The following is a 25,506-nucleotide window of genomic DNA, read 5'->3' as shown; positions in this document are numbered from 1 at the left end:
AATGTTCCAAAAAAAGGAAAAAGTGTTTGTATTTGATTCAAATCGGCAGCGCGAGCAGCTTTATTCCAACATGTTTCTTTACAAACCATTTGTACATAAATAGAAAAATAGAAAAAGTCAATGGAGTGAATATCTGCTCAGAAAGGTTTTGTTGTCTGTTCAGTTGACTTGAGAGCCGACGCTGTTCGACGGACCAACGGACGTCTTCAACGGAGACCCCACGACTCATTTATACTTCAAAATGTCTAGTCCTAGTTTAAACCTTACTTTGAAATCCGATTAGGATGGTCATTGATTCATAAGGTTATCAATCCCAGACTTAAGTCTGCACAATCCTCGCTCAGTTCATCGTGAGTAATGTGTGTGTGTGTGTGTGTAAGATGCAGCTAGTACCAATCATTTGGAATTGGTCAAAGGGTTCCCGGACGCCCCCGGAAGCCCGCCCGAGCGGACCAGCGCACGCGCTCTCGTTCACCAGCAGCGTCTTCGCTGACCTGAGATCAGCATTCTGTTAAACCCTAACCCTAATTTGAAACCCTAATGATAGATTGGAACACTGCTTTGAAAACCTAATTTGAAGATTCAATCCCTAATTTGAAAACACCGAACCATAGTTTGTATGCATATATTATATATATATATATAAAAAGAGAGAGAGGTCATTTAATTGGTTATTAGTTGCAACGTTTTTGTGGTGAAAAAGTGTCATCATATTTGGTCTTTCGCTCAGCGAGCAACGCCGCCACCTCTTTGGTTGATCCTGTTAAGTGTCTTCCGTGCTCACAGCGCCCTCGTGTGTTCCGGGGGCGCATCAGCACCACGGCCAAAGCCTTGTCTTGGGACTCCGCCCACTTGCCGCCCCTCAGCTCCAGCCTCAGCCGGGCGCTCGGAGAGACTGGCGGCGCCGTGCCTTCCCGTCGGCGTCGCACCCGGCGCCTCCCTTCTGTTGCGACGTTGCCCCCCTCTTGCTCCTCCTCCTCGCTTCTTCTTCTCCTTGGTGGCGACGATCCGGTGGAGTTTGTCGAGCTCCAGCGCGGCGCGGCTTCTCTCCAGCACGTCGGCGTTGCTGAAGATGTTCTTGAAGGTCCGCAGGTGTTCCTCCAGGCCTCGCTTGAGCCTCGCCACCTCCGTCCGCAGCTCCGCCTCCTCCTCGCCATGGGAGGCGTCCCGGCAGCAGGGCGCCGCCTCCATTTGGAGGAGCTTCATCTTCAACTCCTCCACGCTCCTCTCCAGCTTCCACAGGTCGCCGCCGTCTCCTCCTCCGGGCGGCTGCGGATGCTCTCCGGATCTTCGTCCTCCTCCTCCTTCGTTCCTCGCCGCGCCGCCTGCCGACCAGGACGACGGCTCGTCTGCTGAGGGCGCCTCCTCCGCGTCTCCTGCGACCAGTCAACGACAGGCTCAAAGTTAAGGGCGCGTTTGATGCGTCCACAAATAGTCAAAGTGTCAGTGGGACCATAAAAGCAAAAGCAAAAAGGGAAAACGAACAAGTCATAGTTCAAAAGTAAAAAGCATAAAGACAAAACGGAAAAGAAATAATTCAAAGAAATGTAGTAGTCAAAAAGTACAATTCTTAAAAGTCAAAAGTGAAAAGAAATGTGTTTTTAATTACTATATTGTTAGTTGAAAAGTTGAAGTAAAAGTGCAAATAAAAAAAGTAATAGTTAAATGTAGCATTAGTAGGAAAATCCAAGTCAAAAGCAAGTCAAAAACCTCAAATGGTCAAAAAGTAGGACATGGATACAAACGCAAATGTAATAATATATTATATATATATATATTAAGTAAATGTAAGCAAAAACAAGCACGTAAAAGTCAAATGAAATAGTCAAAAAGTATCATTCAAGTAGAAATATTTGAAAAAGGAGATAGCAACATTAAAAAAAAAAATCAAAATGTGGAAGAAATAGTAAAAAAAAAATGGTGAAAGTCAAAAAGTTGTTACTTTTTTAACAAAAAAAGGTAAATATAGTCAAAAATAAAAGTGAAACAGGAGAAGTCAAAAGTAAAAGTCAAGTAAAGGTTATGGAATAAAAAATATATAAAAGTAAGACTTGAAATATTAAATAAAAGTACAAAAAAGTCAAATGAAATAGTCAAAAAGTATCATTCAAGTAGAAATATTTGAAAGAGGAAACAGTCAAAAAGTGAAAGCAACATTAAAAAAAAAATCAAAATGTGGATTAAAAAAAAGAAGTAAATATAGTCAAAAATAAAAGTGAAACCGGAGAAGTAAAAGTCAAGCAAAAAGATTATGGAGGGAAAAAAAAAGAGTAGTCAAAAGGTCAAAGGTTAACGCAAAAACAGCAACAGGGATTTTGCCATGCAAAAGGTGCGAAATGGTGGCCCGAGCGTACCCGGCTCGCGGCCGAGGTTGCTCCCGCCGAGCGCCTGCTGGAGGATCCTGATGTGCTCCTGGAGGGCCGGGATGGAGTGGGCCTCCTGGTCCTGGACCGGCCACTCCAGGAACTCCAGGACCTCCTCGCCCAGCAGGATCTCCAGGACGTCGCTGTGGCGGATGGCGTCCTTCAGCAGCGAGTTGAAGGACGCCGACAGACGCTTCATCTCCGCCAGCACGCGCCGCATTTCCTCCCGCAGGTTCCCGGCCGACGCCTGCGAGGCGGCTTGCCGGGCCTCCGCTTGGACCCGGGTCTCCTGCAGCAGGACGCTCAGACTCCGCACGCTCGACTCCAGAGTCGTCGTTCGGTTCTGCTCTGACGTCATCGACTGCTTCACCTGACAATGTTGCAATTGTCAAAAGTACAATTTCAAAAAATAAAGTCAAATTCATCTAGTTTTAACTACTAAACTGTTAGTTGAAGTAAGAAAAGCTGAAGTATTAGTTGGAAATCAAGTCAAAAATTCATGGTCAAGTCATGGTCAAAAAAGTAATAGGCAAAATATTAAAAAGTAAATATAAGAATAAACAAGTTCATAATAGTCAAAAGACAAGTTGAAGTAAAAAAAAAATTATTATTTTTTAAGTACATGACAAAAAGTATGAAAGTAAAAAAAAAAGCAGCTGTAATTGTGAAAACCCCCATTAGTAAGTCAAAGTAAAAGAAAGAAGTAAAAGATAGGGGAAAAAAATCAAAGTACGTTTTAAAAAGTATGTCAAAACTATAAGTAAAAGTAATAGTAAAAATTAAAAGCGTATGTCATAGTCAAAAAGCAAAAAAAAGATATGTTATAGAAGCGATAAGTTGAAAAGAAAACTAATAGACATAAATTAAGTTAATTACAAAGTAGAAGTAAAAAGGTAAAAAAAACAAAGTTCAAAAAGATAAAAATAAAAGTAATGGCCAATATAGAAGCCACAGTTCAAAAGGAAAAGCAACACAAGTTGACAAACAGGATCGCGCAAAAGCAATCAGTCAACGAGTCCAGTTCAAAAGTCATGTGAGCGTTTTCCCGCCGTACCTGCTGCAGGCTCCCCCGCAGCGCCTCCGCGGCCGCCTCCCACTCGCCCGCCTCGGCCCCCCACATCGGGGCCTCCGCCGCCGCCCGCCGCTCCTCCACCAGGGCCCGGCGGTTCTCATTGGCCAGCTCCGTGGCGTTGGCCACGCCCCCCTCCAGCCTCCCCAGCGCCTCGCCCAGGCGCCCGCAGTCGCACTGGGACGTTGCGGACGACGACGACGACGTGTTGCTCTTGTAGAAGGTGCTGTAGAGGTAGTCCACGTCCACGTCCATCTCCGCGAGCCGCTGGCCCTGCCGGCTCAGGTTGGCCGCCAGACGCTCCACGCGCTCCAGCACCGTCACCTTGGCCGCTTCCACCTCCAGGCCCGTCTCCATGAACAACACCTGGCTGGTGCGCGCCGTCTGGTTCACGCGCTCGCCCAGCGCCTTGGCGTCGCGACGCAGCTGCTGGCCGACCCCCGAGGTCACCGCCAGGTCCTCCGCCACGCCGTCCACCTGAAGCGGCAAACACAAACGCCGGCTGGGTGTGTGCCACTCGCGAGGCCCGCCGCAACAAAGGCCTCAGGTCAAAGGTCACACTTCAAAGTTCACTGAAAGGGTCATTAAGAAAAACTTAAAGACAGATAATAGTCCAAAGGCCAAAAGAAAAACAGTCAAAGAAAAAAGAAAAAAGTCAGAAATAGTGAATAAAGTAATGAAGAGCAAAAGAAATCAGTCAAAAAGTTTGAATAGTTAATCAAAACTAAAAGTAAAATAAAAGGTCAAAATAAAACGTCAAAAGACAAAGTCCGTTAAAAAGCAAAAAGTAAAAGATACAGTCAAAAGGTCAAGAAGGAAAATCAATAAGTAAGTTGAAAATGAATTAAAATTCAAAATGAAGAAGAAAGTCAAAAAGTCCAATAAATATTTAAAAGTCAGTAAAATTGTAAATTGTGTTAAAAGCTATAAGCAAAAAGCAACAAATGAAATATGTAGTAAAAAAGTCATTTAAAAAAAGTCAAACAAATTGTAAAGAGACAAAAAGAAAAATAATTAGTAAAATCATGAAAAGTCATGAAGTACAAATAAAGTAAAAGTCGAAAAATAAAAGTCAAACAGTAAAAAAACAACAACAGCAAAATGGTCACAAATAAATAGTAAAAAAAAAAAAAAAGTATGTCAAAAAGTAAAATTAAACAAGCAAAATAAATAGTGAACAAGTCCAAAAGTAAAAGTGAAAAACTAATATTAGTAGAAAAAGGTCAAAAAGTGAAAAAAAAAATAGTAAAAGGTCAACATGCCAAATAAATCGAAAAAAGTTAACAAATCAAACAGTTAAAAACGACAGCAAAATAGTCGAAAAGGAACAAAAAAATCAAACGTAAAAGACCAAAAGTAAAATAGTAAGAAGTGAGTCAAAAATGAAAAAGTCAAAAAGTGGTAAAAGTGAAAAATTCCCAACCTAAGAATGCAAAGTCTGCAGTGACTCGCGCTGCCTGCAGGTGGCGCCAGTGGAGCACAAGCCGCATCTCACCTTGATGGTGTTGTTGACCACCATGTTGTCCAGACGCTCGATGGCCTCCCACACGGCCGACATCTGTGACGTCACGGGGTGTGCCTCCTGCGGGGGCGGGGTCACTTCCGCTTCCTGTTGCTTATCTTCTTCCTCTTCCTGTTCCTCTTCCTGTTCCCGTTCCTGCGCCTGCTCCAGTTCCTGCGCCTGCTCCAGTTCCTGGTCCAGCTTGAGCTCTGCCAGGGTGGCGTTCATGGCCTGCAGGCTGACCTGACAGCAAAAAAAGAAAAAGAAGTCACATTTCAAAGGAATGCTCAAACGTTTGCAAACAGCGACATTTGACTTCATTGCGCTTTTTTTCAGCACGAAAAAGTTCATATTTCGTCGACGACAAATTTGACGCGCGTACCTGCAGCATCTTGTTGTGTCGTTTGATTTTGAAGTCGAGGTCGGTCTTGAAGTTGCTGATGTTGTAGTGCAGCATTGCATGCTGGGAGTGCAGGTCGCTCTCCAGCTTAGTGCGCAGCGCCGCCACCTGCTGGACGCTTTGCTCCACCTTGGCGTCCAAGCGCCGCTCGTGGTCGGCGCGGTCGTCGTCGCGCTCCCGGCGGCCGGCGGCCTTCAGCTCGGCCACGTCTCGGGCCAGCTCGCCCAGCCGCCGGTCCAGCTGCTCCAGCGAGCGGTTGAAGAGCTGCAGGCTGGGCTGCAGCTGAGACATCAGCAGCGCCATCATGTGGGGGAGAGGCAGCGCTGCAGGGAAGCCGCCATGTGACGCAGGCTCCGCCTCCTCGGAAGCGCCTCAAACACACAAGAACCTTTAGGTTTACTCAACATTATTTTTATTGATGTATTGATATTTGTGGAATGATTATATTATTTAATTGACATATATTAAATGAAATAAAATCAATTAAATAAATTAAGTATTAAACTAAATGTATTTAATGTAATTAATGTATGTCATTTTCTCTAATGATTTTATTTTATTTTTTTAAACTCAAGACCATTCTCCAATTTGTTTTCTTTTGCAACATGATTACAAAAAATAAAATTAATAAACATAAAAAACATAAAACATTCTCACAAAATGGCAATTTTCTTTCTCTTAAAATTACAAGAGACATTTTTTTTTTTTTACCAGAAAAGAAATATGACGTTGATTTCATAAAATACGATTTTTTTTTCTAATTTAGTTTTTTCGGAACACTTAAAATTGATGAAAATATAACCCAAAGGACAAATTTAGACAAAATATTGTTGCTGTGCAATAAAAATGTGTTTTTTCAACTTGGAGCTGACATGAAAGTGTCACGTGACAAGAAGAAGTCGATTTTGAAGACGAAGCCAGCAGAGCGCACACAAAGACTTCCATGATTGATTGGTCCCCGGGGGACACGCCCACCCCCACACGCCAGCACTCTCGCGTCCTGCGGGGAAACTTAGGAGGAGAGTAAAAAAAAAAATCGGCCGGCAGCGGCAGGACGTCACCGTTTGAATTTTGAAATTTGAAATGACAGCCGTCAATTAAATTGATACCAGATTAGTTGTCCATTAATTGGTTAATAGTTGAACGTCTACCTTAAACTATATTGACTCATTGTCAAACAAACGGATTCATTCAGAAAATTGCCACCCACAAGCACACAAACCCCAACATGTGTTTGCTGCTGTCACTCAGCACGCACGCACGCACGCACGCACGCACGCACGCACGCACGCACGCACGCACGCACGATGTCATGAGGACAAACCCCCAACGTGAGAATTGCGAGGTAGTGACAGGAAGTTTTGGCGTGGCGGGGTCGAAGTTTGAAATCAAACCCGCTCGGTCAGCTGGCAGTCCCTAAACGAGCGTCAACGTGATTTACGGCGGTGAGGCCGGAGACTTCCTGTCCACGCACAAACGAGCCCCCAAGCAGGGTCTTCTTTTTGGCAACGTACTTATGGTTAAACGTTGACAGGTGACGTTAAAACAAAACGTACGCATCAGTCAGGATGGCCGAGCGGTCTAAGGCGCTACGTTCAGGTCGTAGTCTACTCTGTAGGCGTGGGTTCGAATCCCACTTCTGACAGTACTTTTTATGGTTTGTAATATCGAGGTAAAAACAAGAGGTAGCAAAACAGACAAAATTGTCGAGCGACGGCCCTCAGAGGAAATCGTTCTCAAACTGGATAAAAAGCAGGAAGTGAGAAATAATGACCAGATAAAGAAAAAGTCCCTGAGATAAAAAAAGAAAAGAAAAAAAGATGATGTCATCTGGCCTGGTGGCTGAGGTCAAGGTTCACCAAGGAGGGACAAAGCAGGAGCATAGGAAGTGATGTGGTGCTGACCTGTCATTTATCACACACGCACACACACACACACACGCACACACACGCGCACGCGCATACACACACACACACACACACACACACACGCGCGCGCACACACACACACACGCGCGCACACACACACGCTTGTCTTTGTGTATTCATGGGGCTTACTCTGATCGAAACGTTAATGTTTAACCCTTTAACTCATTGACTGGCAGCCATTTTGACTGAAGCAACCCCCTTCACTCCCGGTTGTTTTACTGGATTTTGACTGATTTTGCAAAGCACACATAATATTGTGTTCTATTGCTATAAAAACATGGAATCAAAAGAAAGATTAGAGTCTCTTCTTTCATCAGAAAAAAAAAGTATATCTGTATCCGTTTCCGTTTGGCAGCCATTAGCATTAGAATATGGCGAACTTTCATTAATATTCACATTGCCGGTGAAAACACTGGCAAAAAGAACTTGTTGCAACATGGCCCTGGCTGATCTCTTATACTCTGAGGCCACCTGCTGGCCGTTTTTTGTAATAACTACCATTGCTTTAAGCCACTTCTTCATGTCAGAAGCCGCATCAAAACCGTCTGTATGCTTTTGCATGAACTAAAAAAAACATTGAAAAAATGTGTAACTACATTTTTGGAAGTGACGGACACTGTATGAAATGTTTTTGGGTTCGAACGAGTTAACAGTTAAAGCAAACAAACCCGCACTTTCACACTCACCAGGATGGAGGCGCTCCTGCTGCTCGTGTCGTCTGTCGGGATGCGGGACCTGGTCCTGATTCTGGACATGGACGGGATGTTGTGCGTGGTCCCGATCCTGAACTTGGACGGGATGCTGGACATGGACAGGATTCTGAACGGGTTCCTGGTCTTGGACATTGATGGGATACTGGACATGGACAGGATGCTGTGCGGGTTCCCGACCCTGAACTTGGACGGGATGCTGGACGCGGTGCGAATTTGGAAGATGGACAGGATAGTGGACGACACGGTCCCCATGTGGAGCGTGGACAGGTTCTTGAAGGTGTTCCCGATTTGGTACGTGGGCGGGATACTGAGGGCGGTCCCGGTGCTGATCGTGGTCCCCATTCGGTCCATGCTGAGGAAAGCGATAATGGCTGACATTGTGCGGCGCGTTGACTGACCCCTGGTGGTCATTCTGCTCTCTGTTTGGGTCGCTGTGCTGTTGCTGCGGCAGTTCGCCTGAAAGACAGTCACAATTCACATTGACAGTTAAAACTCATTTGCTCCCAAAAACGTATAAATATGTTCTATTTTAAATGTTTTAAGTGTCCCAAAGACGTATTTATACGTAAAAAAAAAAAAAAAAAAAAAAAAAAAAGATTTTTATTTATTTATTTATGCTAAAGCATACAGAGTGTCCATAGTGTGCCTTTGAGCAACACAGTCAGGAGGGCCGAGCGGTCTAAGTTCAGGTCGTAGGCGTGGGTTCGAATCCCACTTCTGACAGCAGCTTTTTGGAACGTATGACTTGGTTGACATTCCAAGGACTTAAAATGGAGAAGGAAGGCTTTGAAGTGAAAAATGTCATTTATTTATTTGTTTGCTAGAAATGTGAGTCCGAGGCTGAACGCTCAACTCGTATTCCACTCTGTGTGTTCCGTAATGTAACAGTTCCCGTTCTCAGGAATTGGGGATGAAAGATGAGAACTTTCAATCTGTCTAAGGAATAACAGAATACTATCTGTAGTTGATAGTGTACGGAAATACCCCAAAGCAAATCATTAAATGCTATACCACAAAAACATCCCGCTGAAGACGATGAAAGTGGCCACAGAATCAGATATAATCAAATAGTTGTGTTAGTTTTAGTCACTTCAGTGGCCAACTTTGGTAAAGAACGGTTGAAAACTGCGGCCTGAAGTCTTCGGCTTGTGTGAAAAGAGAACGTGAGCAGGAGAGGAAGTCAAAGAAAGATTGTAGCATGAGACAGAAGCGCTGATGGGAAACACATCGATGTTTTTCTCTCCGCTGACTGCGAAGTTCGCACGAGTCAGCAACAGAAGCTTCCGGAAGACGCGACGCTCCGTATCGGCGACCTTCACTTGCGGTCGAAGGCACAAACGCCGCAAGTGATGCCGAGTCATCACTTTGACTTCCACTTTGGAATTGACGGCAGCCGCTAAGCAAGACATCAACTTGGACACTGACATTCCAGACAGATTGCGCCCTTGAGCAAAGTCAGAATGGTCGAACCGTCAAAAGTTGCTGGCGACGGACCGTTATCAGATGTTAGTCCAAAGTCCGGTTGCAACTTTGAACCCGTGGATCGGTGGTCAGAGATTCTTGGCTCACGTTAATGGCGGAGCGGTCTCAGGTCGTAGTCTACTCTGTAGCCGTGGGTTCGAATCCCACTCCTGACAGCAAATGTTCCGTTTCAGTCTTCCACAATTGAGACGATACCCTTGTGCAAAACATCAAATCCTCAAAAGCGTTCTCAAGACGACCAAACTAGTTTAGGAGCGCTCATGTAGAGGGGATGACCTTTGGTTCGATGCAAAATAAGACATCAGTCCGAATAACCCCGTCGGGTGGTCTAAGGTGCAACGTTTGCGTGTTAATTCTAAAAGCACATTTGGGGAATGGAGGGCTTCACGTTTGTTTGGTGGGGTGAAGCGGCCTGGAGAAGTTCTTAACTCTTTGACTGCCAGACGTTTTCAGAAAAGGGATGCCGTGGGTGCCAGTCGATTTAAGCATTTTTGACTGATCTTTCAAGGTCCACAGAAAACTGTTTGGACTATGGAAACACACATACTACCAATTGAAAGATTGGACTCTCATCTTTCATCAGGAAAAAAAAGTTTGTTTCTACCTTATTCCGTTTTTCAGTAATCAACAATAGAAAATGGTTAGTTTCACCTCTGTTTTGAAAAAAAAAACAAACAAACGTATTTTAACGTCTTTGGCACTCCTCCATAGGATTTTACTAAATGTTATTTAACGTTTTTGGCAGTCAAAGAGTTATGCGGGGAATGAAAATATTGGCGGCGCAAGCTGGCCTCAATCTTGAAAAGTCAAAGCGCTTGCTTCGTGAGTCCCGTTTGGTGTATTTTAGTATTTGGAGTTCCTCTGATTGTGTCCAGCGTCTGTGCAAGGTTGATGACTTCGCACCGTGGGCGTGGCAGGAAGTGCTTTGAATCAGAGGTGTGGTGGGAGCCAGCCGCGCTTCACCCCTTTTCTTTCTGCAGTTATTTTTCCAACAACAGGAGTGATGTGAGAAGAACTTCTCAAAAATGTTTTTGTGACTGAACACGTCAAACAGCAAAAAGATCTTCCAGAACCTTCCTGTTACTTGAAGCCTGATCACAGAGAAAAGTTACACTTCTGACAATGAAAAAGGTGGCAAACAAAAAGATTTTTTTGCTGGCCACACTGTCGGCCTGGAGAAAAAATGTCCAATAAAAATAGGACGGTTTATACACTGACTTTTTTTTTGCCAGATGCAGACCGTATTGGAATAACGGCTGTGATCTGATCTTTATTTCGTCTGTTAGTGCACCACTTAGTGGCCAAATAGCGGATGTTATGTGTCTGCTTAGTTAGTGGCTTTTTATTAAAGACAATACAGAACACTGAGCTTCCACAAAACACAGGAAAGGAAGTTCTGATCTTCCTAAATAGAACTTGGGTTGTATTCCAAAATATACTGGAACCTGCCACTCGGCTTTAGATGTGCATCACTTAACCAGTAGGGGGCAGTCATGGACTAAACGTGCCCTGAAGAAGACAGGAACAGGAAGTTATTGGCCTCATGTAGCTAACGGCTAGCTCTACCCTTGTTAACTCATGTAATTCCGTTGAAGCCTTGTCACTAAATGACTTTCAAGACACTATTACATGAGTAATGGTAGTTAGTGTTTGTTTACCGTAAGTGATAATTGCTAGCGCATTAATGCTAATTGTGATTGCTAACTGTTTAGCATAGGCTAATTTCGTTGGAGTTTATAATGCAATACTTACGTCCAAGTTTAGTGAATTACCAAAAATGAATAAAAAAATATATAAATGTTTGGATTAATCGATTCTTCAATTGGATTATCAATAGCATACTTGATTTTAAAAAGATTTGATAGTGACATCACTACCACACTGACATCCATAACACGAACACGAGTCAAATATCAAAAAGATCTTCCATGACCTCCCTGCTGCTTCCAAGTGTGATCACAAAGAAAGTTCAACTGCTGACAACCTTTCCCTTCCCTCGCCCCCCAAAGGAATCACATGTTCTGATAGCATCAATAACCAAACGTCACGTCGGCGCGGCGCCCTCCGACTGAACGCGCCTTTGCACTTTGGCGTACGCTGCCGCTTAAAGGAAGCAAAACAAAAATGCCGGATTCCGCTTACACGCCCACGCGTGCCGGACGCAGTTAAAAATACGCCCCGGCCTCTCGTCAGGTCACTCCAACATGATGTTGGTCTATTAACAACGGCAGTTTGACGGCAACAACCTCCACCGGGGTGAGTCGTGTCGACAGGATGGAAGCATGGGGGGGGTCATGCTTTACTCAAACTTTCCTCCCGGGGGCGTTTGGACCTTCCGATGACCCGACGCTCACTTTCTCAACTGCGTGGCTTCCGCAGTTGCTTGACAGGAGGAAGAACGTGTGTGCGCACGCGTGCCATAAAACGTGACCACGCGACCGACTTGACGTTTTGCGTTTAGACTTCAGGAGTGACGTTAGGACCAATCCAAATCTACATAAAAAAACACAATGTGGAGTTAAAAAAAAGTTTGATGGAATTGTGATTGTGCTTGGTCAACACGGCGTCCTCGTGGTTTGCACGTCTGCCTCCCAGTTCTGGGTTTTAATCTCTGGCCCACCTGTGTGGACTTTGCATGTTCCCAACCTGGTTTTTCCTCCCACATTCCAAAAACATGTTAGCATGTTAGCTAGCTTCGTTGAAGAATTTAAATTGGTGTCGACGTGAGCGGGGATTGCTTGTTGACATTTGATGGCGACCAGTCTGATGTTTGTCTGTATGTGCTCTGTGATGGTGACCAGTCAATGTTTCGGTCCAAATGTGCCCTGACATGGACTGGCGACCAATCCGTTGTTTTGGAGCCGTGCCGTGTGTGAGGCGAGCGTACCAGCAGTGCGGAGACTTCCAGGCACTCTCTGGACTTCGGATCCTCCAATCACAGACGAGCTTGCCAAGTCGGTTTGAGCATCAGCGACTGCCAAAGACAAGTTAACGTTTTATTTAATATTATTATTTGAATCTTGACATTTTCAATAAAGCCAATTTTTAAAAACATACAAAATGGATGACATGAGCGTGTGCCCGATAAAGAGCTGACAGGAAGTATCTTTTATTTACGTCTGTCTCCTTTTCAGGACGTCCTTCTCCGGACTGCAAGCAAACATGACTCGTTCCCACAAAACAAGTCTGGACTAAATTAAACGAGTACTGGTCCCGAATAGACTCCAGTTGTGGGCAAGAGAAAAGAAATATTAAAAATAGAGCTCAATGGAAACAAAATGCTCTGTCAAGAGAGACGTTTTTAGCCCAATTCAACACAAACACACGGTTGAGTAAATCATTGATGTCAACGTCACAAGCAGAAAATAGAGTTCCTCAAAACATTTTGTTGTTTGTTCAGTTTACTTCCTTTGAGGGTTTGACATTCTGTTCTTGTGTTTAAAGTAACTCAAATGACATTTAAAAATATCTTTTTGTCCCTAAGAAAAAGTCGATATGATTTTTCAGAGGTTTTAACTACATAACAATAAATGATAATAATACCTTTACTTATTTACTAAAATATAATGTAAAGGAAAGATAGTGAGGGTAAACAGTATTGGTCCTCGAAGAGAACCTTGAAGAACTCCAGAGTTCACTTCAATTGTTCTAAAATGGTGGAAATGGGAGCCATTAATCTCTTCATTTCATAACTCATAATCTCTAAGTGTGTTTTCAAACGGTTCCGTGCAATCGATCCCAGCCAATCAGTGAGCACAAATCAATCATTTGTGGTGAGCTTGTTGCCACGGCGACGAGACTTCAGTACATAAGAGAAGGAGTCACCTGTGTCGTCACAGTTGTCTCCTCCGTTCCCCGGACAACATCGCCACAACAGCGCGGTGGTCACCTTCTGCTTCTGCCGGTAGAGCGGACGAGTGGACAGCTTGTACCTGCGCGCACCGACACGGCACAGCAGCAATATTTATATAGATTCATATTTAAATAAGCATTTGTCCCTCTCCTGTGGCTCACTGTCGATCTCGAAATATATATTTTTTTTACATATCTATTTTTTAGATTAAATATTGTTTCAATGAATGGGATAGATTTAGATCAAATGTGAATAATAAAGATAAAAAAATGAAAAGAGTCCAAATATTAGGTTGAGAGATGAAATGTAGATTAAAAATGATCTAAAAATGTCCCCAAAATGACCATAAAATGTCCAAAAAGGAAGAGGAAAAGCAGAACATTACCATAAATTGTCCATGAAATAAATAAATAAATAAAAAAGCCAGAAAAGACAACGCTTAAAAAGTAAGCGTCAAATGTCCAATAACAAAAGAAGAAATCCAGAAAATAACCATAAAATGTCTTTGGAATTGGCAAAAAAGTCAGGAATTTGCCAGAAAAGTAAAAAAAAAAAAAAAAAATAATAATAATTATGAAAAAAGAAGTATGAAAAATTACCCCAAAAAAAAAATCCAAAACCAGAAGACGAAAGGTAGAAGAAAGTGAATTGCTAATTGAGGTCATTGGTTTTGCCTAAAATGTCTCTTTTGACAGGAAAGCTTGCGAACGGCGGGTCGAGAAACAGTAAGAGAAAATATTTGCTGCTTTGTTGTCGTTGGCTTACATGACCAAATGGCAGTCTGGCGTTCTGCTGGGACACGGACTTTGGGACTTGATGGTGTATTTCTCCGTCCCGCACGCCACCGCCGTGGTGACCACCCGCTTCTGCACAAATGCGCACCAGTTCCTGCAAAACGCACACACACGCGCGTCATTCCCTGCGCGCTGTGAAAAACATTTGTACGTTTCGCATCGACATTTTTATGACTATCGGTATTATTATGATGATGATCTCAGCTCATCTTCACAGCAAAGTCAAATCAAAACAAAGCGGAAGTTGAAATCTGGCGAGGGACAACATCCAGATCGAAAGCGGGCGGCTTGCTTGTTTGAACAGCTTCACGGCGCACAATCCATATTTTTCTGCGCGCTCGCGTCTTCCTGCTGCGTGCGCAGGATAAACGACGGATGGGAAAACATGACTTCATACGACTGGACTTTTATTCCGCCATTGTTTCCTGCACTTCCTGTCGGAGGGGCGAGCGAGCGGGCGGGGCATCGCGGGGAGCAACAATCTCACAATTCAACGACTGTACAAACGTTGCCTTTGTGTTGGTTCAGCACATGTTGTCGAATTTACCGTCAAAGATTGCGATAACTCAAAGTCAAATATTTGCAGACGTGACCAGGAAAGCGGAGGGAGGAATTTCCATGTTTACAGCGTTTGTCTCCTGCAAAGATCAGTTAAGACACGATTTCTTATCGCAGCGTCCATTTTGTCTTCTTCCAGTATGTTCAGTGGGTGTCAACCGTTTGGACGGAAGGAAAAGCAAGACATGCTTGACTTATTTCACGCTTGAAACATCCACAAGGAGAATGCAGAAGAAGGAGAAGATTTTGCGGCGTTGTGCTGACTCGGCATCAGCGCGCGTCCACCTGCGTGATGAAGACGCTGATAAGAACATTCTCTCATTTTTTGTCTTTCGTGTGCCAGATGGAACCTCAGCGCCAGCAGCAAATGACAATTGCTTGCTCCCCTTGCAGCATTTCCTGCTTTGGATTTGGAGACATTTGGATCAGAAAAGATCTGGATCAGAACCGATGTGAATGGGAAGACATTTGAATCAGAAGTGGTTTCGAGTAGAACTGACGTACGTGCAGAAACAACGTAAATAAGAAGAGATGTGAATCAGCAATGTCAACTGGAAGAACCAATGTAAATCAAAAGCTATCTGGATCAGAAGCAAGTTGGATCAGAAGTGATGTAGATCACAATGTGAGTGAGTGAGAACTGATGTGAATCGGATTTGATCTGGATCAAAACCAATGTGGATCAGAAGCTTTCAAGGTCAGAACGGACGTGAATCAAAAACAATCGAGGTTTGGAGCAGAAGTAACAAACAAACAAATCACAAGAGATGTGGATCCGAATGAATTGGAACCAGCAGCAATGTGAATCAAAAGCAATCCAGATCACAACTGATGTGGATCAGAAGTAATTTAGGACAAAAGCGATGGGGATTAGAATCAGAACCATTGGGAATTAGAAGCAACCCAGATCCGACGTGTTATAGATGAGAACCAACGTGAAGCAGCAAGCGATGTGGATCACACGAAGTCCAGATCGGAATCAATGTGAATCGCAAGAAAAGAGAATCGCAAGCAATGTGGATCCGACTGTTTCCTCATTTCACGGATTTGCAATTTCTTCTTCTGCATCTTGCGGATGTGGCGACACATGAGTGCCACCTGTTGAACAAATGGAACACTGACATGCATCAAGAGGTCAACAAGTCCTGTGGGAGCTTTTGACCTCTTCCTCTGCCGCATCACATGACCTCCACACACACACACGCAAACACACACACACACGTTATGGATGTTGTCAATAAAGCTGATTCAAACATCATGTGTGTGTGTGTGTGTGTGTGTGTGTGTGTGTGTGTGTGTGTGTGTGTGTTAAGGCGCTAATGGAGGACTTGTTTTGTCAAAGGCCCTCAGGAGTCTTTAGGGGTCTCGAGGGGTCCTTCAAGGTTTCCGTCCACGGAGGACCGGTTTCTGCGAGGCGGCGCCAAAACACGTCCGTCGCAGCGACATTCAACCCTCGTATTTAGTCTGAAGAGCGGACACAAAGTGACGCGCACGTCAACACATTTGTGACAAGTTGCCCTCACGTCACGCTTCGAGTCACTCGGCAGGAAACTCCAATTTCACCATGTGAAACACAAACCTTTCTTTTCACGCGACTAACATCTGGACCGTCCACCAAAGTCCGCAAATAGTGACTGCGTTGCGTGGCTTTATTTCACTGTGCCTGCCCAACCTTCACGTGTGAGATTACAATACAATCCCATCTTTAGTGGCGTGATTATTTCTGAAAATGTGTTTGTGGGCGAACCGTTGTGGACGCCCGCCCTCTGTGACATCACCAGCCGCACCCAGTTCAAAGTTCCAGAGCAAAAAAACTAAAATACTCGAATCAAATCACTATCATGTCAAAGCCAAAAGGTAAGCGGAGCTGCATGGTTACTAGCATTAGGTCCTAAAAATACAGCCAAACGCCCGCTTACTTGTGATTCAGCATCTCCGGGTTCACATTTCCCCCCTATTTTTTTGTCAATATTTAAAAAAAAATAAGATTTCTTTGGGTTCGAAAAATAAAAATACATTTGATTTTTGCTCCCCAAATGCATTTCAATGATACGCGACTTTTCGCAACTTGCAGGTTGACTGTCATGTTATACTATAAGAATACATCAACTAAGTTGCCTACGTACGAACTCGTTAGGGTTCGAGATCATCTCCATCATGCCATAAAAGCAGCAAGTTTCACCCTGGCAAGGTTTTGCCCTTTTTGGCCGCGACATTTATCAGAGGAGGATTTCAGTTCCGTTTTTGTCTCATATGTGCAACTGTTCCGTTTTGGTTGAGCGTAAAACGTCGCCGCTGCGTCAACGTGGAGCGGAATGAGGGTCCGTGCTCAAAAGTAAAGTCAAACAAAAGAGGGACGAGAATTGAAGCAATCTTTTTGTATTTCCACTTTGAAACTCAGCTTGTGTCGTCGCTATTATGATCTCTGATTGTCATATTATTCCTATTATTACAAAATATGATTTCAAAAAATAATATCCATTTTGCACAATGTGGGACAAGAAAGAAAAAAACACTCCACGTGAGAATCAAACCAAGATCTGTTAACTGTGAGGCAGACGTGCTAACCACTAATCATCGTTCCACGCAGCCACAACAGGAAAAAAAAAAGTCTCCAATTTCAACATAAGGTTGTCCTGAAGGTGGCGCTGCAGGACAAGTCCGACATGATTTGGGAAAAGCTCCATAAAGCGACGTGACGGGTTCGTCTAATACCTGGCGAGGCCTCGCAAAGCGTCGGCGTGGGTGGCAGACGCGCACAACATGCTGGCAGTCAAAACACGCCGTGACTTCCTGTTTGCTCGCAGCGGAGGCGCCGCACGCTTGGAATGTGAACACATGTCAGGGATGAACACATTGTGGATGCTACATATGAGCATCGTTTGGTTTCACTTCTGTACTGCAGGGGGCGCCAAGATGAAGGCCAGGAAGACAAAATTGACAACGTGCTTCTTCTGTAGCTTTGCCAGCTAACACTTTTGCACTTTTTTTTTTTTTTTTTTTTGCTGGTGAAAATCTGCTCGTAAATGGCACCGCCCACCCACGCTAGAAAGCCACGTTTATGATTCCACGTAGATGTCACAAGATGGGAGCAAAGCACTACTTTAGTTTAAGTGAAGCTCCTCCAATCACTTCAACATACTGTAGTTCATTATTAGCGCCGCACGCTCTAAAAACTGCTGGATCAAAAATAACCCAATTTTGGTCAAAAATGTTGACCGACCCGCTTCCCAAGTTGTGGTTTGGTCCTCTTTTCTTTCCATTTGATTTTTTTTACCCGGGAGTTTTAAGGGTGTAAGATGCCACAAGATGGCAGCAAAGCACTACTTTTCCCCCCTTTCTTAATGAAGCTGTGAAAAACACTTTGAAACAGTTCCTTGGCACTAAAATGACGCCAAAGCACAACTTTTACTGTAACCAATCCAGTGCATTTGTGCTCAGGCTGGTCAAGTTTTGTCAGTGGTTCGTTCCAAGTTTCAAATCACGAATACGTTGTGGGAACATTCAACAAGTGGAAGTTAAAGGAAAGAAGAAATAACACAATGTTTGAAATATTCATAAACCAAACTAAAACAATAATTCAACAATATATTCAACATACTACAAATGGGACTCACCCGCTTCGGGCCGGGTAGTTGCCCCCATCCTGCATGAGGGGGGTCTCCTCAGTGGCACTGATGACACCAGCCGCCCCCCCCCAATCCTCGTCCTCGTCCTCCTCCTGCTGCTCCACCTCGGGGTCTCGGGCCCTCACGTCCCCGCGAGTGCTCAGCAGGAAAGCCACAAGCACGAGCAGAACCTTCACCCCTGTCATGATGGCTGGCGAGTGAGTGGGTGAGGGCTCGCGCGCCCGCCTCCTCCTTTTGAAAGCGGGGGGGGAGAGAGAGAGAGAGAGAGAGAGAGAGAGAGAGAGAGAGAGAGAGGATCAAAAAGAAAAGGAGGAGGCTCCTCCCACACGTTTCCCCTGCAGGAAGTGACATCATATCATGATCAATTCTGATCAGGAGTCAACGTCTAAGCTTTCCGTTTGACTTTCGATGTGATGAGATTTTGCTATTGGCCATTTGGCATGAGGGCGTCGCCGCTGAAACTTTGTTGTTGTTGACGTATTTAACCTTAATTGTGCCGGATAAAACTTTAAAAACCGTTTCTTATTCGCAATGTTGAGCTAGTATAGAACTCGAATCATTTCATCGGTTTATTCGTCACTTAGTAGACTACACAGGAAAGATAATGCAACGATAAAATAAATAAAGTTACGTGACAAGTCGCATTACAAGTTCGGCTACTCCTCAAAGTCCTTCCGAGCACACAAGATAGCATGACATTTAAAAAAAATAAATCTGTTTCAAAATGTTAATACATTTTGTGCAAAATTTTGTTCCAATTGAATATTATAAGATGGCACGGAATTTATTTAACCCAATTTTTTTTGTTTAATACTTGTAATGTTTTCCTTTGTTAATGATGATGCCAATCTGAGACTAAATCAGTTTTTTTTCGAAGCATGATTCCCTTGTTCCTTTTATTTTTCTGTATGTGGCCCTGAGTGGAAAAGTCAGAACATCCCATCCCATAATCCATCAATATAAAAACAGATACCAAAAAAAAAAAAGAGTCAAAATTTATTCTTGTCGAATAATTTGCATGACAAAAATCGGAATTATATCACAAAAAATTACTTTAATCTCATCCAATTACAGTTTTTCTAGAAAAATATGATTTTGAATTTAAAAAAGCTGTGATTTTATTTGTGTCAGATACAAATTTTAGTCTCACTCTCAATGTATTTTTTTTATTACAGAAAAGTGTGAAATAAAAATTCGTTCTTGTTAAATGATGACATCCGTCTAATAAAAATACGATTTTTTTTATCGCGATCTTCAGCGTTTTATTTTTCAAAAAAATCCCAACATTATTCTGGTAAAATCATTAGGACTTTTGCGTTTTTTCTTTTTCAAGAGACATGAATAAACAAGCAAACAAAAAGTCAAACGGCTCACGTTGCAGTGACGTCGCCCTCTAGCGGTGCTATTCGCCCAAAAAGGAGCCTTGAGACTCCTTCGTGTCCTGCAAGCAGTCACTTGATCTCTGGAGGCATTTCCTCCTCCTCCTTCTCGTTCCTTCCTTCTTCGCCTACGAAACAAATCGCTCACTCTTTTTTCTCTCTCTCCCTCCATCTTCATCCTCTTCCTGTGCTGCGATAAGGACGCAGGAAATCCACTGGGCCACTTCCTGTCGTCACGCTCTGGATGGAAAGAAGACATTGAAAGACAAATTCAAATATCCTTTCGTTTAATGAGCGCTACGGAAAACAAAACAATAAGAGCAGTAACAAACCAACGTGCATTCCAACACAAATGGAAGGCGGCAGATCAAACACGTTTCTTGTTTTGGCAACATAAGAAATGTAAATGATTGTTGACAGTGATTGTGTTTATCGGGATTGACAAGATGTCTTACTGTGATGCTGTCACATTTGCTTTGCATTTGATTGCTGACTAAAGTCAAGCAGAGGGGCGTGTTCATGTTACATGACTTTTGCACACAGAGGGAGAATGCGTGTGTGTGTGTGTGTGTGTCACTTCCGAGGATTGTTGCAGCCAAGGCCTGGTGGGGGGCTAAAGGGTGTGTGACTAAACAGGGGCTGAAGAGAAAGTGACAGCCAAACTAAGTGGATTAATAAATAAACGAATGAATAAACCCCCCAAGCATTCACATTGAATTCCATCACATAAACCAAAACATATAACACATAAACATTCTTTCATTAATTGTGTATTGATGTTAGGTCAGACTGACAATGTCGAGAACATCATTTTAATTTTTTGTAACTGTAAACTGTCCATGTCTGACCTACGGGATGTGTCTCGACGCTCTTTTCAACTGTATTCATCCTGTAAAAAAGCCTCAAGACAAACATATTAGTGTGAGTTGCCACCCTGTTCAAGTTACATTTTCTGCCCTTGTTTAGTATCTTATTTGTTCTGTTTTAAAATATATATCTTATTGTTGAAACTTTACCATTGTTTTATTATTTCTTAAATTATATTTTATGTTAAATTGTGTAAAGCACTTAGTTGGAGCTACGGTTTAAATACAATATAAATGTATTTTTAATTGTTAAATTGATGGGGAAAATAAGACAGTCAGATAAAATATAATTAAACCCTTTATATAATTCTCAGCCTTAGAATATCCATATATTTCTCGAAAAAGTATTTTTTTTTTATGTTTCCAACGTAGAATAACGAAGACAACCAAGTGAATAATAATAATAGTACATCCATGAAGTTTCTGTAAGCACAAAAAAGAAAGGCTACTGCACCTTTAAATCCAAGCGATCCCAACGAGTGCGTTTTCATTGTTTGGCCAGCAGGTGGTAGCAGGTTCTCATACACCACGTCAAGTTTACTGCCACAAACAGACAACATTTTAAGAATAAACCAGGAACGACGTCGTAAAATCAGCCAATAAGCGTGTAAGTGCAACAGTGGTGTTTATCAATGCGCACTACGTCCACATATTAATCCATTTGGCGGGACATTTCCAGGATTTTCTCCTGGAAAAGGGTGGTAGCTGGAGGATGTTTTTCCGGGTGTGCGCACTGAGGCTGCGCACAAGTGCAACCAGCCTTTTGTGCTCTTCTGTTGGATTCCAGCAGTTTTTTTCTCCGCTGCTGCACAACGCAACAACAATTACAAGTAAGAAACCCTTATTTAGCATTTGTACAAGTGCACACAATATGAGCAACTAAATGTTTCAAGATGGGCGTTTTAAATTAAGCGAAGTGAAAGCATAATCTTGTGACAAACGTACTGGTGTTCAATTTGAGGCAACTGAAGGTTTCGTACGTGCGGTGCTCATCGATCGAATGATTTCAAGCCAACAAGTTAAAATGTAAATCGCGTGTTTTTTCAAAGTTAATTTGACAAACTGCAGTTTCCCTCTGCTGTTTAACACAACCTAAAAGGAAAAGCATGCATCGGGGTTAAAGTTCATTAAGTCAACTGGTGATACATGCGCACTTTAAAAAAAAAAGTTGTAACTTCATTTTTTATGTAATACTGGAGTCAACTATTATTAGGTGCACATTCTAGAAGTTTTACTCTTCCCCCCTCATTTTTTGGTGATGTAAGGGGACTCAGTCACCATGACTCAGCACATCTGGCCGTTGTTGGAGTGTGCAAAATCTCTATCAGATTTATTTTCGCACAGAAAACTTTTTTGTAATAAATATACAGTCATGTATAAAAATAAAATGCATCTTATTAATATTGTATATGACAGAGTACACAAATATATCTTTGAATATTTTTATATGCTAGAACACAATCAGATGTGAATCTTCACAGGCAGTTAAGCAACTCACACGCTGCTTGCTACAAGCGAAGCATGTCACCAAATTCGTCTAGTATGAGAAAGTCAAATGCACGTTTCTCCACACGACATTCCAAGAAACAAGTTGTGTTTGTTCGTCCAAGCAATGGCTGTCAATCATGACTTCATTCACTTTTTCTATCATGTAAAGCACATTGATAGAAAACAATCAGTACAAAAAATACAATGTGCCACGTACATCATTCAGAATTAATATATATTCAGTTAATAACATGACAACATCAAACTAGGACTGCAACCAACCATTATTTAATAATCCTTTTTTTTTCAATTTTTTGATTAATTGATGAATCAGATTTAAAACAAACATTTATTTCACATTTACAGTGCGGAAAATGCTCAAACATGATTATGATTCACATCCTGGGCAGATTAGTAATCTGATTTGACCCCCCCACCCCAAAAAAAATCAACATCCAAAAATGTTACCGAATGAACAAAATAGACAGAATGACAGCAATTTCATGGAACAATTATTGGAGATGTAGGTCAGTGCTTGTGATAGCAAAGGAAGAAAGCTTGCCTGTCGTATTTGAAATCAAGTGTGATGAAGTCTTAATTCACTGTCGGCAAGTCCTGGTAACAAAAGAAACATTTGTGTTGCAAATTGTTACGTCGATTGCTTTCATTCATTGGTCTTTGGTTAACCGTTTCCTCCTGTCAACTTCACCCAGCGATGTCCAGCAAGGTTGCCGTGGTAACGGGTGGCAACAAAGGCATCGGCAAGGCCATCGTGCAGGCGCTGTGCAAGGAGTTCCGCGGTGACGTCTACCTCACCGCCAGAGACGAGTACGTCTTTTCACGCGGCCGACACGTCAGCGCCTCAACGCCACGAAACATCAACTACTCTTTTTCTTTTTTTTTGATTTGGCAGAGGGCGTGGTAAAGAGGCCACGGCGTCTTTGAGCGCCGAGGGTTTGAAGGTCAACTTCCACCAATTGGACATCAACGACATCAACAGCATCACGCAGGCTGCCGACTTCTTTAAACAAAAATATGGCGGCCTGGACGTGCTCGTCAATAACGCCGGCATCGCTTTTAAAGGTAGCAAACACTAATACGGGATTTTTCAGACTATACGCCAAGACTTTTTTTTTTCATAGTTTGGCTGCTATTAAAACTTAGATCTTGAACTGGCACTGAACAAATGAGTTCCATTCTAATTCAAAACAAAGGTTTTCTTTTTTTTGTTTAAAATGTCTTCCCTTCGAATTCCGTGTGGCATTTGTAGAATCCTGGTGGGTTATGGTGCCTCATTCCCATCTTTTTTTTTCAAAAACAGTTGGTACTTGTTACTTGTTTGGTTGGTGAGAAAATTACCGAAAATATTGATCATTGCTTTCCAAAATTGAAGCAGAGGTTTGTAAATTACTTTTTTTTTTGCTTCCATAGCAGAATGGTTATTATGTTGAAGAATATTGATTACAATTTTGAGGATTTGGACAATTCTAAGTGTCTAAATGATTCATCGATTATCAAAAATAATTTTATTATAGATTAGCTTAGTAGCCTTTTTGAAATGCCGTTTATCCATTAGAGTCCCCCAAAACATTTTTTTCTTTTTTTAGTGGCCGACACGGCGCCGTTTTCCCAGCAGGCCGAGGTGACGCTGAAGACCAACTACTTCGCCACACGGGACATGCTGACCCACTTCCTGCCGCTCATCAAAGCAGGAGGTAGCGACACGCACACGCCTTTCGCCAAACTTGGGCGACTTGAGTCATGAGTTGGCTCAAGTCGGATTGAACATTTGACTCGATTCATTTCATGGAATTGACTTGAGACTTGTGACTTGCACATACGTGACTTTCTCCCGATGTCGGCGTGTTGTTGTGGTTGCCGGCGGTGTTTCGCAGGCCGCGTGGTGAACGTGTCGAGCTTCGTGAGCGTGCGCAGCCTGAACATGTGCAGCCAGGAGCTGCAGAAGCGTTTCCGCAGCGACGACATCAGCGAAGACGAGCTGACGGAACTCATGACGCGCTTCGTGGAGCTCGCCAAGAAGGACCAGCACAAGCAGGGCGGCTGGCCCGAGACGGCATACGGAGTCTCCAAGATCGGCGTGACGGTAACACGCCACCACATCCGTCCGCATTGCAAACCTTCTGGGGTAGACTTAAATATTGGGACACTTACGGCATGTGAAAAGTGATGACAGCTTTCAGGAACGCACAGCAAGTCAAATAATGAGGAAGAATTTGGACAAAAGTATTGGGACACACAATATATAACTATAAATAAATGTGGGATTTGTACAAAATGAATGAGAAACCTACAGGAAGTGAAAAAAGGTGGACCAAAGGATTCAGACACATAAGAAGTGAAGTAATAAAAAAAGGTGGAGTCTGGACAAAAGTATTGGGACACATACAAGATGTGAATAGTAAAGGAAACCGTTTTGGGACATGTTCAATCACAAAATGTGGAGTTTGAACAAAATGATTAAGACACTTGTAGGTGTAAAAAAAAAGAGTTTTTGACAAAAGTCATGGGACACATAAGGGAAGTGAAAAGTGGATTCGGACAAAACTATTTGGAGCGGTACAGGAATTAGTGTGTCGAGCGTTACCTCATTAGGTGTCTTGTTGTCTGCGTGTTTCCTTTCAGACTCTGTCCATGATCCACGCAAGGCGTCTGTCCAAAGAGAGACCAAACGATCAGGTAACCAACACACCTTGTCTTTTTTTTGGAAAGTCTCACAGGGTGTTGATTGAACGTAAATGGTGTGCTCAGATCCTGGTGAACGCGTGCTGTCCCGGCTGGGTGCGCACCGACATGGCGGGCCCCAAAGCCCCCAAGTCTCCAGAGGAGGGCGCCGTCACGCCCGTCTTCTTGGCGACGCTTCCCGCCGGAGCTTCGCAGCCTCACGGGAAGTTTGTGTCGGACAAAACGGTCCAGACCTGGTAAAGTCTGGCAGCCTGGTTACATAATCTGCAATAGCATCTGTAATCGGAATGACAAAGTACTTAAAAGGGAATGTACACATTTTTCTACAAGCTTTGAAATAAAAAAATCAATAAATGAGTGAAACAAGAATGTCAAATTGCCCCGTGTTTTTTCTTTTTTAAGACAAAAAAAAAAGGTTGTGCTTGGCCCGCCGATAATAGATTTGTAGACAGAATGTCAAATGTTGTAAGCACTCTACCTACCAGTGAGAAAGAAAAAAATGATTTTGAACAACTCGTGATCTAATCCAAAATATTGTTAACGCGTATTTCTTACTCTAGATTTGCCAGTATTTCTCAGCTCAATCAACCGAAAACATCCGTCAAATGATCAAAAGTGAAGTCAGATAACTTGAACTCTAGTGACATCCAGTGGTCATTGCGGGTATTTCATTTGAAATCCTGTGGAATTGTGCATTGAAATTTGTGTTATTATTAAACATCATTTGAAAATGACAGTTGATTTGATTATTTTGTTTGTCTTCCCCAATTTTTTTTTTTT

The 25,506-nt window shown here is 42.9% G+C and overlaps 2 protein-coding genes and 1 non-coding gene across 6 annotated transcripts; 2 read left to right on the top strand and 1 right to left on the bottom strand.

The window, feature by feature from the left end:
* Window positions 1-13: 13 nt before the first annotated feature.
* LOC144061246 (multimerin-2-like) lies at window positions 14-24,793 on the bottom strand. Of its 3 annotated transcripts, none has more exons than XM_077581519.1 (13): window positions 24,629-24,793; window positions 20,990-21,075; window positions 19,665-19,909; window positions 18,279-18,625; window positions 14,075-14,197; window positions 13,282-13,388; window positions 12,344-12,430; window positions 7,948-8,430; window positions 5,316-5,704; window positions 4,928-5,176; window positions 3,418-3,909; window positions 2,355-2,733; window positions 14-1,376 (listed from the first exon to the last, which is right to left on the bottom strand). In XM_077581519.1, exons 4-13 carry the CDS (start codon window positions 18,473-18,475, stop codon window positions 781-783), a joined length of 3,102 nt encoding a protein of 1,033 aa, XP_077437645.1. In that variant the 5' UTR covers window positions 18,476-18,625; window positions 19,665-19,909; window positions 20,990-21,075; window positions 24,629-24,793; the 3' UTR covers window positions 14-780. The 3 variants fall into 3 exon arrangements, with proteins under 3 accessions (XP_077437645.1, XP_077437644.1, XP_077437643.1); XM_077581518.1 differs by lacking the exon at window positions 24,629-24,793 and adding an exon at window positions 23,865-23,996; XM_077581517.1 differs by lacking the exon at window positions 24,629-24,793 and having other exon boundaries at window positions 18,279-18,521.
* On the top strand, window positions 6,896-6,978 carry trnal-cag (transfer RNA leucine (anticodon CAG)). The gene has a single exon. It is a non-coding gene; the product is annotated as a tRNA-Leu (tRNA).
* On the top strand, window positions 21,043-25,095 carry cbr1 (carbonyl reductase 1). Of its 2 annotated transcripts, XM_077581520.1 has the most exons (8): window positions 21,043-21,142; window positions 21,215-21,365; window positions 22,737-22,851; window positions 22,937-23,106; window positions 23,631-23,738; window positions 23,919-24,127; window positions 24,667-24,720; window positions 24,793-25,095. In XM_077581520.1, exons 2-8 carry the CDS (start codon window positions 21,248-21,250, stop codon window positions 24,964-24,966), a joined length of 948 nt encoding a protein of 315 aa, XP_077437646.1. In that variant the 5' UTR covers window positions 21,043-21,142; window positions 21,215-21,247; the 3' UTR covers window positions 24,967-25,095. The 2 variants fall into 2 exon arrangements, with proteins under 2 accessions (XP_077437646.1, XP_077437647.1); XM_077581521.1 differs by lacking the exon at window positions 21,043-21,142 and having other exon boundaries at window positions 21,197-21,365.
* Window positions 25,096-25,506: the final 411 nt, after the last annotated feature.

The sequence above is a fragment of the Vanacampus margaritifer genome, chromosome 12 (assembly GCF_051991255.1).
Source record: "Vanacampus margaritifer isolate UIUO_Vmar chromosome 12, RoL_Vmar_1.0, whole genome shotgun sequence".
Classification (NCBI taxonomy): domain Eukaryota; kingdom Metazoa; phylum Chordata; class Actinopteri; order Syngnathiformes; family Syngnathidae; genus Vanacampus; species Vanacampus margaritifer.
This window is presented reverse-complemented; position numbering and strand designations above follow the sequence as displayed.